The sequence below is a fragment of the Penicillium hordei genome, assembly GCF_028827395.1.
Source record: "Penicillium hordei strain IBT 12815 chromosome Unknown utg000006l_segment0_segment0, whole genome shotgun sequence".
Lineage (NCBI taxonomy): Eukaryota > Fungi > Ascomycota > Eurotiomycetes > Eurotiales > Aspergillaceae > Penicillium > Penicillium hordei.
Genome location: NW_026623147.1, coordinates 2,063,562 through 2,080,434, shown reverse-complemented (window position 1 = coordinate 2,080,434; position 16,873 = coordinate 2,063,562). Strand labels below are relative to the sequence as shown.

The window sequence follows — 16,873 nt, the reverse complement described above, 5'->3', positions numbered from 1 at the left end:
TGTGTGGAAGAGAGGGCTGAAAAAGCCTTCGGGATGTTGTGATTGTGGGCACTCATAAAACAGGGAAGCTGACACAGAACACGGAACCGGGGATGAGGGATAGGGGACAGGGGACGAGGTGCAGGGGAGAGGAGAATTTGAAGGGGGCTTGAATTCTGGTTTTGCAACTTGGGTGGATTTGTAGTCTCTTTATAGACGACGGTCGCCCGTGAGGCGGAATCCACCTTCTACCCACCGCAGAAAATCTCGGCCAGCTCCTACAATGCCAGCTCCTACAATCCAGGCCACTGCATCCAAGACGCGAGACCACACCAGTTTCACAACCACGGGCTGTAGTTCACCGGCAACAATTCCCACTACCCTCGCTAATGACCTTTGCGGCATATGCCCACACTAGTCGTCAGCCCTCTCTCCATTCGGTAGGTGACGGCACGATCGTGGCATGGTTCTCGCGGTTGCAGTTCAGCATTGGCCGCATGATGCAGTATCGACCGAGGTCAGGCGAGTGTGCGGTATTTTCGCTATTAGCTCGCATCGCCGTGGTATTCTTTCAAGATTCACCGATTGGGTGCGGAGAGACCGGAGAGGTCGAGGCATTCGCAAACAAGCGGACGAGAGTAGATCTGCGACGCCAAGGGCTGTGCAATGTAACCTCAGGTGGGGCCTGAGATGGGGCGGATAAAGCGGAGCATGCAGCATCAAGGACAATTTAGGAGACTTCGCAACAAGGGAGGTCAGCGGAATAACAGACACCCAACGGGAAGGCCTCACCAGCAGAAAGAAAGCGGTCTAGATGTCTTTGTAGAGTTCTTTGGAAAATAGAGTATTGACACACAATCATGCGATGCGGTGGATGGCTGGATCATCCCAGTGTTTCTGCTCCTCAGCGACTGGATAGCATTGCAGCCCACGCTGGTCAGAACGACCAGAGAGTCGGATCGAGCGACATCTCCGGTAGAATAAAAGGGGCAGTGCGTCGGGCTAAAAGCATGTGCAGTACTCGGTGGGGGCCAGAGTAAAAGAAAGGGGGCGGCGATGAGTGCAAGATAGAGAGGCAGAATAATGGAAAAGTGGGAGAAAGGGAGGAGGAGCAGCGAAGACAGGTCTTTTGTGTCGGCGGCATTGAAGGTTGGTTACGTGACGGCGTATTGGGGTGCTAAACCCAAAAAGGCAAAACTAACCGGATACAGTAATTCACAGGTCCGCCGTTTACATCTAGAATATAGGGACTTGTGAAATCGACGCCGAAAATGACAACCTCTGGCGCCAGAAACGGCCGCCTTTCCACCCGTAACTTTGGACAGCGAGCCGTTGCTTGACCGCCTGCTCCATTTTACTGGCCCCTATTCTGTACCCAACCAGCACCGTTAGTTATTATCCTCTTGTCCAGCTGTTGACGCTCGACTTCAATGATTGTTCCCCCTATTTCCACTGGCGACCAAACGACGCCGAAAATGGCTCCCCTCTGCATCCTAATTTAGGGCCCCCTCCTTCTCGGCCAGCCTAATCGAGCGCCTATAAGATACCTTATCCGCCCTCTCTTCCGGGGTCTTTTGATACCCTTTATCCCCATCCCGCTGCCTTGATCGCCCTTAATATACTTGTTCTAAGGTCATTTATCAAAGAATTTAAACCTTTGCCTCCGTATCCGTGTTCACTTTATAGCGCCTATATTGCTCCTAGACCTTTGCCAACTCCTATGGGAGTCGTAGTCTATTGGTAGGTGGCTAGAAATACGCGATTTCAAATGGGGTGACCCGATCGGCTAGGAACTACGTTAGTTAAGTTAACTAACTTAACGTATTTCATATGCGAGCTGGACACACAAGCGAGCTGGACACAAATGCGATAAATTACAACATAGTATCACAACAATCATAGGTTATAGGGACTTATCCTTATAAAAGAATACTTTTTAGGTGGCATCTAGTCTCTAGGAAGAGTTTAATGAATTTCTATCCCTTAATAATTGAGAGATATATATATTTCTAGCTCCTGGCAACGTAATTTTCGATACCGCAGCTTTGTAGATTTTAGATCTCTTCGAAATTAATATACAGTGTTCAAAATCCTTATCAATGGTTATCGGCAGGCAATAAAATAAAATAAAACCGTGGTTGTTGAGATATCAGTGTAGAATATATCGCATTTACTATGGTGTTTTGGGGTGTCCAGCTCGCTTGTGTGTCCAGCTCGCATGTGAAATACGTTAGTTAAATTGCCAGCTAGGGGCATTATAACAATTCAGACTGGTTGATTTCCAATTGGTCCACGGGTGCGTAGTAAGATTTACTAAGCAGTATTTCCTCCCAAGGTCAGTCGCCACCCACCGCCGTTCCGGACAAACAATCTTCTTAAACAGTCCTAATCAATTGCGTGTCCCTTCCAGAAGGCCGAGCCTTCGCTATCTCGTTCCTTGTCCAGCATTAAGCTTGAGAGACCCAACACGTAGCGGTTGAAAGCAAGGTCACTCTACAGTTATTGTCGGTGCACATAATCACCTGGATTCAGTCGCAGTCAGCTTCATGACCCTATATACAGTAAGAGAGCAGCAACAGGAGGGAAAGCAAACAAAGCCGCGGAAACAAAAATAGTAAGACAGGCAATAGAGCTCCTTGAACTTATACTCCCTTTTAGATCCGCCTCGGACCACGGCCGTTGCTCGTCCCTTCTTAACTTCAGCAAAAGATTTACCTCTCCCGAAGGCTGGTGTATAACCCGTTCCATTGCTTGCACTCAATTCTCACTGCGATACCGTGAGCTGTGAGGCAGAACGTCCCGTCCGCCGGGAGGGCATATGTCATATCCCTCTCTAGTTCCACCACGTCCACCATTAGAGACCCAGTAGGAAATTTTATGATCTGCTCGACGTCCGTTCTTTCAATAGAGAGCGAAAGACCCCTTGTTATGGATTCGGAAGTCGAACTTCCTTCCATCTCGAGGTGGATATGTAGAGGGCCAGCCAGGAAGAACGGCGATGGCGCCGTCGGAGTTATGATGCCAGTCAACCGGTCGCTGGGCGCTAGAACACAGCCACTGAATACTTTAGAATCCCCAGGCGGATTTGCAGTTGAGACCGCTGTTTCCACGGTTCTGGAGCCTGGAGAGACACCAGAAAGCGACACCGCTCCCGTAGTGATTTCGACCGGATCTTGTACAGCGCTCATTGTCGACGCCGAGACCAACATAGGAAGTAAGGTACTTTCATTCGGGTAGGGGTGAGCACCCATTTGACCTTTGTCTCGAGCTCTGATAGTCTGTCGAGCGTGGTCCACTAGGATTTCATTGAATCGGTGCTCCAGCGTCGTGAAAGACAAAAGCTTTGGCAGACGCCAACCAGGGTACAATCTTCCATGTGTGCGTGATGTGTGCATCTTGTCATGATTTTGGATGAATGCATGGCACAAGAAACAAGCATCCTTGCTGGAAGCGATGGCACGCGGGAACAGCGGAGGCGATTGAATTTCGCAGTAGGCGATTAGCTGGATCTCCGCATGGATCTTGGCTTCTTGGAGAATTCTATTCGTTTGCTCAGAGAACTGGTAATTCGGATTCTTGGTCTTGCCATTTTTCATGAATCGGGAGATCTGGGAGATATTATACTGTTTACCATTGATCTTCCCCAAACGAGACAGCACGGCTGGAAGACTCGGCGAGTACGTCGGGTGATGGGGTCGATCGAAAGCCTCTTGGGGAAGGGTTGCTAGTTGAATCTCAATGTTCCGGACAAGAGGAAACTTCTTAGCAATGCGATGAAGCACCTGAGCGGCTTCTTTATATCTGGATACTTTTCGAATGATGTTGAGCAGAGTAGCTGTGAAGGCTGCCTCCTTGATCACCTTTGTGGGACCAGAGGGAATCAGATGGAGGAGTTGCTGCAAGCCATGTATGTTGTTTAATCGATACATCTTTTCCACAATGTCATTGAGACGATGCGAAACACGATGATTGGACCATGCGTTGACGGACTGGATCACGCTTTTGGATTCTGCTCTGAATATCGACAGGCTTTCTTCTAGGTTGAACTGAATTAGCTTCTGGGGAAGTATTTGCCGAGTGCCTTCTGTTGCTTTTTGCAGAATGTCTTTGATGGACGCTTTGGAGTCTTCCCATTTTTTGCCAGTGAGCCGCAATCTAGAAGCGATTCGAGAAGAGCACATTTGCACAATCATCTCTAGAAGTTGTTTCGTGATCTCCGTGGAGCTGCCTCGTTCTGGCTAAATTCGAATCAGACGCTACAACAAATGGCAGAGACTAACGAACCATATAGTGATTTTTTGAGTACTTGAAAAATGTTCTCAAATCCAGTTTTCAAACTTTGAAGTAAGCCATCCCCATCTGAATATGTTTTTTTATTGATCGCCAGCAGAGACTTCATTGCTGCACCATTGGGGTCCTGCTCGACACACATGGCAGGGATATAATCCGATCCATCTTTAGTTTTGGCAAGAAAGGAGAGGACCTCCACAAGTTCCTTTTCTTTAGAGAAGGAAAGTATGTACTGCTTTTCAGAGCCTCGAAAACGTTCGGTGGGCTTTTGTTGCGGTGGCTCAGGAACTTCATGCAGCAAGTAATTGAGAGCAATATTCTCCGCACAAACCACTGCAGCAATATGCGGTTCACAGTTCATTGTGCGAGTCCCAAAGTGATATGAGAGACCAAAAGAAAGGCACTCTTGAGACTAGATGAGATCTTAGTATACTTTAGTAGGACGGATATGCGGACCTCCACTGTCGTTCGGCGCAGGCGCCTTACCTGTTTGTAGTGTAAGCAGCAGGGGTCTCTGCCCGCCTTATGCAGAGCCCAATGGGAACGAATCCCTGCTGATTATGAGCGGTCCGATTGGCAAGGTACTTCCGTATCACCCTCCCTTTTTGTCTTGGCGGTACGTCTAGATTTTCCTGTAGCGTAGGTGTAAAACGGCTCTTGAAAAAGAATTTCCTTGGCGCTTAAGAGGCGATAGTTCAGGGGCTACATCAGAATTGTATAATGGCAAATGGCGATCAGATATAGTATGCACTCTAGATCAGATTCGTGTATGAGGGTAGCTTGTTCAGCTGCCTTATGGTGAGGCTACGGACGACGTACATGTGACTCGCCTCGCCTGGGATGCTCGACGCTGATTTGACTAGATCTGAAAAGCCCGTGGGCGCTTAGGCGCTGATGAGATTTGCACTGCTTTGTATGGCCGCTACAACCACTCCCTCTTGTCCTAACTGACGACCCTCAAACATCATACCTACCTCTTCTTGTCACAACACCGACTCTACAGTAGCGACCGCGTTCGCCTTCCATGTCAGGAACAGAGAGATCGTCTTTCAAACCCTAATCACATGATACGCTAATCCAAACAAGAATAGCGCGTAAATAATTCGTTTTGTAGTGAACAATGTAATCAATACCAGAAGTTTAAAATACCAGTATGGAAGATACAAGTCTACAATTTGACGCCTAGACTGGAAGTTCGATGCAAATTGAGCAAACATGGCAGCCCTTGAAAGGGCAATCTGTCAACAGTTCCACTCTCCACTACACAAAAGTGATTGGTTGTGAGGGCATTTTGACTTCGCCTCACTTTTTAACCCCGCTCTCCACTCCCGAACTCTAGCATTTCATTCCCCAAACTCAGGCTGTATAATGAATCTGTTTGTCTCATATTCAGAGAAATTCATAGGCTATTCGATTTTCAAACCTAAACGTTCTTTTTTTATCATGGCAGCCAGGGCCTCTCTATCCCATGGCGATTACACGGTCGGGTGGATATGCGCTTTACCCTTGGAGATGGCAGCCGCAAAGCTGATGTTAGACTCCATACACCCGAGTCTACCACGGCCGCCGAAAGACCAAAATACGTACATTCTGGGAAATATCGGGGATCACAACATCGTTATTGCCTGTTTACCAATCGGTGCTTATGGAAACGTATCAGCCGCTACAGTAGCGATGCAATTGCTCTCCACTTTCCACTCTATCCGGTTCGGTCTAATGGTCGGTATCGGTGGAGGGGTACCAAGCAGCAACGCAGATATTCGACTAGGCGACATTGTGGTGAGCCAGCCAGCGGGCACATCTGGAGGCGTGATTCAATACGATCTTGGCAAAGCGTTAAGTGGTGGTCAATTCCAGCGAACAGGGATGCTGAACCGGCCACCTAAGGTCCTGCTGACTGCCCTCGCTACACTCCAAGCCCACCACTTCACCGAAGACAGTCGAGTCTTTGAATTCATATCCGACGCCCAAGCCAAAATAAAATCGCGGACGGCTGCGAATTTTGCACGACCGACCAAGGGCGACTTTCTATACCAAACTGAATATGACCATACAGCATCAGCCACGTGCATCGATTGTGATAAGTCAAAACTGACTCTCCGGCCTTCTCGGGATCATGAAGAACCGGTAATTCACTATGGACTGATTGCATCTGGAAATCAAGTAGTGAAAGATGGCAAACAGAGAGATCAGCTAGCTCAGGAGCTAGGAGTGTGCTGTGTGGAAATGGAAGCGGCCGGGCTTATGAATGACTTTCCTTGCTTGGTCATCCGGGGCATTTGCGACTATGCTGACTCACATAAAAATAAGGAATGGCAAGGATATGCGGCAGCAGTGGCAGCAGCCTATGCTAAGGACCTTGTTTTAATAGTTCCAATCGACCATATTGAGACTACTCCAACAGCACGAGATACTCTAGCAGACTCTGGTATGAGTTTCTAAATCTAAATTTGTGGCACTCCTTATCTGATTTGAATTGATGACTAAATCAAGCTTTCCGTGTGTAGTCCACCGCTTCAACATCCCCCTAGACCTTACCGCAGTTCCTGTGATTGAGGAATTTATGGGGCGACAAAACGAGCTAGATAGTCTATGGCAGTATCTCCAACCAACAAATTCGCCATCGCGGAGAGTTGCAATCGTTCATGGGCTTGGTGGGATGGGAAAAACACAGCTAGCGATTCGCTTCGCGCGAGATCATAAAGATGATTTTACGGCTATCTTCTGGCTTAGTGGCAAGGATCGAGATACGCTCTTACAATTGTTAAGCTTTGCCTTAAACCGACTACCAGGACAGGGTTGGGATAGGGAGGCGACTAATGAAGGAGAGGTAGAGCAACGAGCCAGACATATGCTACGGTGGCTAGCATTGGAGGGCAACTCGCGCTGGCTGATCATTTTTGACAACATCGATCAATACTCCCCTTTTAATAGCGCTGCTGATAAGGGATACGATATTGCGGAATTTTTCCCCAAAGCAGACCATGGCTCTATCCTTATCACTTCTCGACTTCAAACTCTGAGTGAGCTAGGGAAGTCTTTCCCAGCTCACAGGCTTGACTCTCATAACTCAATTGCATTACTCCTACAAAGCAGTGGTTTATTAGCAAGAAACACCACCAGCAAATTTGATGTCAATCCAGGTACTAAACCACATCCAAAAAAGACGTTACAGATAAGACTAATATGTATAGATCTCCTTACTCTTACCAATCGTCTAGATGGACTACCTTTGGCCATTGTCATCGCCGGGGCTTTTATGCGGGAAACTGGAACCAGCATCACTAAGTACTTGCAGTACTACCAAGAATCTTGGTCTAAGCTACAGCGGCAATCGAATCCTGGACGTCAGTACCAGCAAGGCAATATGCTACAAACATGGATGATCTCATATCGAGAAATCCAGAGGCGTGACCCAAGGGCAGCAGACCTTCTACTGCTACTTGCCTGCTTCGATAATCGTGATATTTGGTTCGAGTTATTAGAAAATGCATCTAATAGCTCCGAAGTTCCAGATTGGCTCGAAAGAGCCATCTCAAGTGAACTTGGGTTTAGAGATTGCGTGAGACCCTTGATAGAATTCTCTCTTATTTACACAAAGCAACAAAAGGGAAGCTATGCGATGCATCCTGTGGTACAGGATTGGTGCGTCCACATAGCCAGCACAGATAAAAGTGTGGATTCCCTCCAGCTTGATGAACTAGCACTCGTATGTGTTGGATACTCGGTCCCTAATGCAAGTGAACGCGATTATACGAGGCTAGAGCGACGGCTTATTCCACACGCGATTGCCGTACGCAATAGAAAATACTCTGCCGACAATCTTTCCATTTTGGGAGGGTTTCATGGACTTGGCAATCTCTACAGAGATCAAGGGAAGCTGAAAGAGGCAGAGGAGATGTACCAGCGAGCACTGGTAGGCAGGGAGATGGCCCTCGGCCCAGATCATACATCCACTCTAATAACAGTCAACAACCTTGGCAGTCTCTACTCTGATCAAGGGAAGCTGAAAGAGGCAGAGGAGATGTACCAGCGAGCACTGGTAGGCAGGGAGATAGCCCTCGGCCCAGATCATACATCCACTCTAGATTCAGTCAACAACCTTGGCAATCTCTACAGAGATCAAGGGAAGCTGAAAGAGGCAGAGGAGATGTACCAGCGAGCACTGGCAGGCTATAAGAAGGCCCTCGGCCCAGATCATACATCCACTCTTCTCACAGTCAACAACCTTGGCAATCTCTACTCTGATCAAGGGAAGCTAAAAGAGGCAGAGGAGATGTACCAGCGAGCACTGGCAGGCTATGAGAAGGCCCTCGGCCCAGATCATACATCCACTCTAGATTCAGTCAACAACCTTGGCAATCTCTACTCTGATCAAGGGAAGCTGAAAGAGGCAGAGGAGATATACCAGCGAGATCTTGTAGGATGCGAAAAGGCCTTAGGCCCAGATCATACATCCACTCTAATAACAGTCAACAACCTTGGCAGTCTCTACAGAGATCAAGGGAAGCTGAAAGAGGCAGAGGAGATGTACCAGCGAGCACTGGTAGGCAGGGAGATGGCCCTCGGCCCAGATCATACATCCACTCTAGATTCAGTCAACAACCTTGGCAATCTCTACAGAGATCAAGGGAAGCTGAAAGAGGCAGAGGAGATGTACCAGCGAGCACTGGCAGGCTATGAGAAGGCCCTCGGCCCAGATCATACATCCACTCTAGATTCAGTCAACAACCTTGGCAATCTCTACAGAGATCAAGGGAAGCTGAAAGAGGCAGAGGAGATGTACCAGCGAGCACTGGCAGGCTATGAGAAGGCCCTCGGCCCAGATCATACATCCACTCTAATAACAGTCAACAACCTTGGCAATCTCTACTCTGATCAAGGGAAGCTGAAAGAGGCAGAGGAGATGTACCAGCGAGCACTGGCAGGCTATGAGAAGGCCCTCGGCCCAGATCATACATCCACTCTTCTCACAGTCAACAACCTTGGCAATCTCTACTCTGATCAAGGGAAGCTAAAAGAGGCAGAGGAGATATACCAGCGAGCACTGGTAGGCAGGGAGATAGCCCTCGGCCCAGATCATACATCCACTCTAGATTCAGTCAACAACCTTGGCAATCTCTACAGAGATCAAGGGAAGCTGAAAGAGGCAGAGGAGATGTACCAGCGAGCACTGGCAGGCTATGAGAAGGCCCTCGGCCCAGATCATACATCCACTCTAATAACAGTCAACAACCTTGGCAATCTCTACTCTGATCAAGGGAAGCTGAAAGAGGCAGAGGAGATGTACCAGCGAGCACTGGCAGGCTATGAGAAGGCCCTCGGCCCAGATCATACATCCACTCTTCTCACAGTCAACAACCTTGGCAATCTCTACTCTGATCAAGGGAAGCTAAAAGAGGCAGAGGAGATATACCAGCGAGCACTGGTAGGCAGGGAGATAGCCCTCGGCCCAGATCATACATCCACTCTAGATTCAGTCAACAACCTTGGCAATCTCTACAGAGATCAAGGGAAGCTGAAAGAGGCAGAGGAGATGTACCAGCGAGCACTAGCAGGCTATGAGAAGGCCCTCGGCCCAGATCATACATCCACTCTAGATTCAGTCAACAACCTTGGCAATCTCTACTCTGATCAAGGGAAGCTGAAAGAGGCAGAGGAGATGTACCAGCGAGAACTGGCAGGCAGGGAGAAGGCCCTCGGCCCAGATCATACATCCACTCTAAACACAGTCAACAACCTTGGCAATCTCTACAGAGATCAAGGGGAGCTGAAAGAGGCAGAGGAGATGTCCCAGCCAGCACTGCCAAACAATGAGAAGGTCGCACATCTCAATGCAAGTACGGCACGGCGGGCTATTAAGAAATTCGCTAGATTCTTTAAATAATAAGACTGCAAGAATTGCATGCCTGTAATGCAATTCGGAAAAATGGCTACATCACTGCAGTTTATCTTCTGTATCACTTAAACAGGATCATAATATCACAGCGTCAACGTAAAGAAGGCTACGGCGAAATCATTGGTATAACCGAAGCCTGAATATATCTATCCTGTGGACGGACGATGCACGAAAGATACAATTAATTTACTCAGAGTCCCGTGCGGTAGATGATACCTGTTTAATGGTTAACCTGGTATGTTTTAGATCTGTACTACTAAATGTATAGATACCCAAGTTGGTAATTTACCTGTTCCGAGTCATACCATCCACGCTTGAAACAGACATTGAAATATAACTTTAATCAAATATGGATTAGCGTATCATGTGATTAGGGTTCAAAAGAGCTTCTGTGTGTTGTTCGACATGGAAGGCGGTAGCGGTCGGCACTGTACCACAAAAGCCGACCGAAAATCTGCGTTTGCTTTCACTATGTCCGAAAGGCCGCGTCGACGTGTATTACTGCATGATTATACGGTCGCGTGGATATGTGCATTGCCGATAGAGTTGGCGGCTGCGAAATGTTTGCTCGATCACCTTCACAATTCGCTTCCTAAACCTGAGACTGACCACAATATCTACACGCTTGGGAGTCTGAGTGGACATAATATAGTGGTCGTCTGCTTACCGTCCGGTGTTTATGGGACAACTTCTGCTACATCCGTGGTGACTCAACTGAAGCAAACCTTCCCTTCCGTAAAGTTCGGGTTGATGGTCGGAGTGGGAGGGGGAGTACCTACCAAGAATGTTGATATTCGTCTAGGAGATGTGGTCGTTAGCACACCTATGGGAACATCTGGTGGCGTGGTCCAGTACGACTATGGGAAAGCGTCTCAGCAGGGCCGCTTCCAGCGCACGGGATCACTCAATAAGCCACATGTGTCTCTGCTGGCCGCTCTCTCCCAGATACGTTGCGACTATATGCTGCAGAAGTTGCCGCTTGGCAAGATAATGTCTGGTGTTTTGCGGCGTCACCAGAAGCAATTTTCCCCTCCAGGCGAAGACTGGCTGTTTCTCTCGGCATACGAACACCGAGGAGGCAGTGGAGACTGCTCGTTATGTGACAAAAACCAGCTTGTCTCGCGTGAATCACGCATGAATGGCGAACCACAAATTCATTATGGTCTGATTGCGTCTGGCAATCAAGTTATAAAGGATGCTGTGATGCGAGACTCTATTGCAGAAGATATTCCTGTACTCTGTTTCGAGATGGAAGCAGCCGGACTCATGGATCAGCTTCAATGTCTGGTCATACGAGGAATCTGCGACTACTGCGACTCCCATAAGCACAAAGGGTGGCAGGGCTATGCAGCTCTTACTGCAGCTGCGTATGCGAAGGCACTATTATCATTTCTTCCACAAGTGAAAGACATGAAGAAGTCAGATCAAGGTATGTGATCATCACCTTGCAGTATCCCCATCAACTGATCATCTTATAGAAGCCGATTTTGGGGAGGTGGAAAAAACTTGTCTCGCAAATCTGTTCATCACCGATCCTAATGAAGATATGAACTCAATAAAACGGACAAAAGGGGATCGTACTCCAGGAACTTGCAGCTGGTTTTTAGAGTCAGACAAACTCAAGACTTGGTTTCAGCGAGACAAGGGCAATGATGAGCTGGAGCGAAACATTTTGTGGCTGTATGGTAACCCCGGAATTGGCAAGTCGACGATGGCCGTGACACTTGTGGAGGAAATACCGCATAGTTATTATTTTGCCGGCGGGAATAATGTCCTAGCTTGCTTTTTTTGCGAAGCTGACTCGGAACGCCGGAGAGAGGCAACGTCGATACTGAGAGGTCTTATATATCAGATCATTACTCAGCACCCCCCAGTCTTGAAACGGGTCTTGTCAAAATATCACGTTCGAGGAGACGCACTTTTCGCCTCATTTGATTCCTTGTGGGCGTTGCTTATGGATATTGGACAAGCAACTACTAGCCCTGAGATATACTGCATCATCGATGCATTGGACGAATGCGACCGCAAGTCACAGCAAACCTTGTCTCATCAAATTTCCCAGTCGTTCAGCAAAGCAGGCACGACCCGCTTAGACACACCCAGGTTGCACTTTTTAATTATCAGCCGTCCGAATCACGAGCTCAAGAGTTACCTATCGTCCTTCACCTATGTTGATCTAGGCTCATTTGAAGAGGTAAAGAAGGATCTTCAATCTATGATCAAGGATACAGTGAAGGACCTCGCGAGAAGGAACGACTACACTGATCCCGTTGCCCAGAAAGTACGCCAAATTCTTGAAGAGAAGGCCGAGGGTACCTTCCTCTGGGTCGGGATAGCTCATAATGAATTGATATCGGTGCAGTCGAGGAAAGTAGTCCAGAAGCTACAGGATCTTCCAGGAGGGTTATACAAATTGTATCGGAAGCTGCTGCTCGATGCAGCAACATGCGGCCCAGACGATTACCCGCTGATTAAAAAGATTTTGGAGACTGTTGCATTCGCATTGCGACCACTCACAATAGGGGAAGTAGCTGAAGCATGTCGCCTACATCTTGACACAGATTCCAGTAGTCGCCTCCAATTCACGCGAGAGATCATCGACTTGTGCCATTTGTTGGTTGTTGTTGACAATGACCATGTGCGAATGTTGCACAGATCGGTGCAAGAATTCTTAATGATGGAGATGCAAGAGATCAATTCTTCTGCAGCAAACTATACACTGACGTATCGCTGCATCGAAGTCATTCTTCAACATTGCCGGCCAAAAATAAATACATCAACTTTGAAGCCTAGCCATGGATTCCTTGGTTATTCAGTGCTGCACTGGCCAGAGCATGCAAGGTTAGCTCAAACAGACTTCAACATTCCGAAGGAGCACGAGGCATTTTTTCAAGGCCGATTAGCGACGTGGAAATGGTGGCTCGAGAGTTACAACCACCTGGAACAATTCTCAGGGGCTGATTTGGACACGGGCATCTCTGCCATTCATGTTGCCGCTCGTTGGGGAATTATTCCGTTAATCTCGTCCTTCCCTCAGCATGGACTGGAAGTCAAAGATGCACAGGGACAAACACCTTTGCTCATTGCTGCCCAATACTCCCAGTTTGAAGCCATAAAACTTCTAGTTGAGTCTGGAGCATGCGTGAGAGCGGTAAATAACGACCACCAAAACGTCCTCCATACTATTTGCAAGAATGGTCATGGAAGTGGCTGCAAAATTGTCAATTTCCTGCTTGACGCTGGAGTCCCTCCATATGACTGTGATAAGTACAACATGACACCATTCCTTTACGCAGTTGGAAACCTCGATGAAGAACTTGCACAAGTCTTTCTTCAGAGGAGTCTCGATCTGACAGTCAAAATTCGAAGACTATCATGGCCTGGACGCACAACTGTGAGCATGTTCACACACAGGAGGTTCAAGGACGAGAGAGAAAGTGCTGGCGTGAATCTAGAATCCGGCCTCACAGCGCTACATTTCTCTTCCTTGAACGCATGCACAAAGATGACCGCCTTTTTACTCCAACACGGGGCCGATCCAAATGCTCAATCTGATATTGGCGATACTCCACTCCATCTTGCGATCAGGAGCCGCATCCTGGGCCGTGAATACGACGACGTATGGAAGAGCGGTGATTACACCATCGAGGCCTTAAGAGACTTGATCACGGACTACGAAAATGAGGAAGCTTCTGATATCTATCGAGCCATCGATCAAGCTAGAACACACATTGTTGACACGCTCCTCGCGAGCGAAACCATTGACGTCAACATCGCTAATGCTAATGGGGATTGCCCTCAGCACTTGATAGACTTTAGCAAGCATTATTCGCTGTCGATTCTATGCAACCTCATAGAGAAAGGAGCAGTTAGCTCACGATTGAACGGGTGTCATCAGACATGTCTCCACCTTGCCAGCAAGCAAGGGAACGTGGAGGTGGTCCAAAAACTTGTGGATGAAGGCCACGATATCTTGTTGGAAGACCGCGACGGATTGAGCCCGTTCCACTACGCATTGCGCGATAGTCGCTTAAATGTCCTGCATTGTCTGACAACAGCATGTGACGGCGCGCTTTCGAAGCTCTGGTACTCGATAGATCATCACGGCAGAAATCCATTACACCACCATGTCTCGTCCATCTTCTCCAACTTCAACATGGTTGACTTCCTGATACGGATTGGCTGCGACGTCAATCAGTATGATGCGAAGGGAAACTCATCCCTTGGCCTGTACGTGGGATCATTTCACCTAAGAGTTCAGAGAGACATATTCTTTCTACTGATGAATAACGGTGCTGATCTACGGTGGGTTAATGGACGTGGAGAAAATTTGGCCCACCTCCTCATGCACCATAAGGGAGCAGACACTGAGATTCTCGAGCATCTATTTAATGATGGCCCGGATCCAGCAGCTCAAGATTATAACGGGAGGACCTTCATGCACCACGGGGCCATTCATGGTGCGTTTACCAAGGAGCTTGTAGAGTTCCTTCAACGGAAAGACTTCTTGGATATGCATTCCAAAGATTCACTTGGCGAGACACCCCTTAACTATGCGAAAGAAAAGGCGCGTAGAGAAGACTTGGAAGACGTCCTCTTTGATACAAAGTGGGACGATTCCTTCGACGCTCTGTACAGGGGCTTTACATCTGCCCCAAGGGCGCCATGCTCAAGCAAGGGCAGCATTGGATGATGACAATCGTGCCATTTCGGAACTACTTCGATGTTAGCCCTCAATGCGCTCGTCATTTAAGCGTACCGGGAGCTTTGTCAAAATACTCGGGGATCTCGAAGAGACCAATTCCATCACTATCTAGTGGATCGTCCTAGAATTCACCCAGGTCGTTGGAAGGTCCCTAAGGTAGAGCAGTTCTCGTCCAAACGAAGACGTTTTCGGGAGCTCAGGGCATCGTCCGGCTCCGTCAGATCCGCCTCATAAGTAGGATCGCCCCACTCGTCCGAGCTAGTGGTCGTCGCGGTTATATCATCCTCGTCACAGACGCTTCCCAGCTTTCAATTCCGTCGAGTCGAAAGCGCGTCATTTTTGGATCGAGGGAGCAGGAAGGACGGAAGGAGGAAGAACGAAGAATATGGGGGAAAAGGCCGCTGGTAAGCGAGGAGAGATAGGCTTGCGAGGGAGATGGTAGGAAGGGTGGATGAGCGAAGAAATTAAAGGAATGAGGCTACGGTACTTGGCGCCAAGATGATATTAGGGCGCTGGGCCAGGGACGGCAAAACTAACCGGATGTAGTAAATCACAGGTCCCTATACTACACTTTAGAAATCTACTAAGTAAGCAAAATTATATATACCAAGCCCTAAATTTATAAAAGATATAGGGTTTTTGGACCTATATAGGTACCTATCAAAAACCATGGGTTACCCATGGGTTAGGTCCTTAACTTTCAAAAAACCCATAACCTATATGGGTTTACCGATAGGTCTACTTTTCGACCTATCGATAGGTTGTGCCGAAGTCTAAGGAGATGTTTAGCATGGCTAAATTCGGACACCAAGTAGACCACTTATGCCCTATAAGGATGATGCCATATTCTAGCATTAGGGGCCTATGAATGCTATTTGCTTTCCACAATATAGGAGATATCTATTTATAGTGGAATATGACATTTCTCTAGTAAATATAAAAACGACGATAATACTTCTTGGACTCAATTCCTGTTGATAGACTTCCGTGGCATACCAACTTAAGATGTTCATACCTTCAATGCCACTTCCCGCTCAACTAAACAAGTATTCACTACGATGTTGAATTTGATTTTCATGAAATAAACACCACATAAATGGGGACCACAATGGCATGCTATCATCATTTGTTGAATTTCAGATGGGCACGAATCGAAGACTGAAGAGGTGCCAAGAAAGGCTAAAACCAAAAACCAAAAACAAGTGTATAACTATTCTTTCCCGCAAGTCACAGCTGAGATATAGTCGGTTAGGTATGGGAATACAGAGGGAAGTATTTTCACGTAGTGGCTTACTGCTAGTTGTTTGCCAACTTTCTCTTAACCAAGAACATCAGCCGGGTCCTGAACGGCATCAACCTCATCCTGGTATGGATCGACACCCTCGGCATCGTCTTTGAGAAGCACCAGGATGTAGTTGGCGCTGTCAATGATATTTCCATCATATCCCGCACGCTTGTGAAGCTGAGATTTGGTGAATTCCCTGCGCTCCATGGTCAAGGCCAAAGTATTGCCCTGCAAAGAGACGGGCATGGCGGCGACAAAAGTCGCACAGCCAACCATAATTGCAGCAAAGGTAACCTTCATCTTGGACTCAGAAAGGGATGTGGATGAGGGTCGGTGAATAAATAGGCTGAAGACTTTGGAGGTTCCAAGACTGTGAGAGAATAATGTGTTTTAAGACGAAGACTAGACGAGTGCGTCGGGAGACCGTCTTATATATGTGAGCTTTGAGGGGAGCCCAGAATTTTCGGAGTTCAAGTTGTAATGCATGAGTGCTATACTTCTCTGACAGGATGTCCTATGACTCTGTCAAGTCGTTGAGAACATTTGTCACGCTTTGAGCCGTGCTAACCGAGTCCGAGAAGCCTAGTCCTCTTCTTATCATCTTCGTGCGTATATTGGAGCCAATCTGTTGCCTCTACATCCTGGCTAGCTGCTGACTATCAGTAATGTGCAGGCAGAAATTCCCTGGCTTCATGTCTACCAGGATGAACTTGGT

General features: G+C 47.8%; 5 protein-coding genes across 5 annotated transcripts; 2 read left to right on the top strand and 3 right to left on the bottom strand.

Moving 5' to 3' along the window:
• Positions 1-400: 400 nt before the first annotated feature.
• Positions 401-597, bottom strand: N7537_011449 (uncharacterized protein; the record flags this gene model as incomplete). Its single annotated transcript, XM_056902503.1, is given in 2 exon segments — positions 401-547; positions 562-597. 2 exon segments carry the CDS (start codon positions 595-597, stop codon positions 401-403), a joined length of 183 nt encoding a protein of 60 aa, XP_056747790.1.
• Positions 598-2,690: 2,093 nt separating this feature from the next.
• Positions 2,691-4,172, bottom strand: N7537_011448 (nucleic acid/nucleotide deaminase domain-containing protein; the record flags this gene model as incomplete). The annotated part of the gene is made up of 1 exon (XM_056902502.1): positions 2,691-4,172. One exon carries the CDS (start codon positions 4,170-4,172, stop codon positions 2,691-2,693), a length of 1,482 nt encoding a protein of 493 aa, XP_056747789.1.
• Positions 4,173-5,712: 1,540 nt separating this feature from the next.
• On the top strand, positions 5,713-10,156 carry N7537_011447 (uncharacterized protein; the record flags this gene model as incomplete). Its single annotated transcript, XM_056902501.1, has 3 exons — positions 5,713-6,697; positions 6,777-7,412; positions 7,464-10,156. The coding sequence occupies 3 exons, from the start codon at positions 5,713-5,715 to the stop codon at positions 10,154-10,156; spliced, it is 4,314 nt and encodes a 1,437-aa protein (XP_056747788.1).
• Positions 10,157-10,573: 417 nt separating this feature from the next.
• Positions 10,574-14,861, top strand: N7537_011446 (uncharacterized protein; the record flags this gene model as incomplete). Its single annotated transcript, XM_056902500.1, has 2 exons — positions 10,574-11,160; positions 12,149-14,861. The coding sequence occupies 2 exons, from the start codon at positions 10,574-10,576 to the stop codon at positions 14,859-14,861; spliced, it is 3,300 nt and encodes a 1,099-aa protein (XP_056747787.1).
• Positions 14,862-16,191: 1,330 nt separating this feature from the next.
• N7537_011445 (uncharacterized protein) lies at positions 16,192-16,458 on the bottom strand (the record flags this gene model as incomplete). The annotated part of the gene is made up of 1 exon (XM_056902499.1): positions 16,192-16,458. The coding sequence occupies one exon, from the start codon at positions 16,456-16,458 to the stop codon at positions 16,192-16,194; it is 267 nt and encodes an 88-aa protein (XP_056747786.1).
• Between the last annotated feature and the right edge of the window lie 415 nt (positions 16,459-16,873).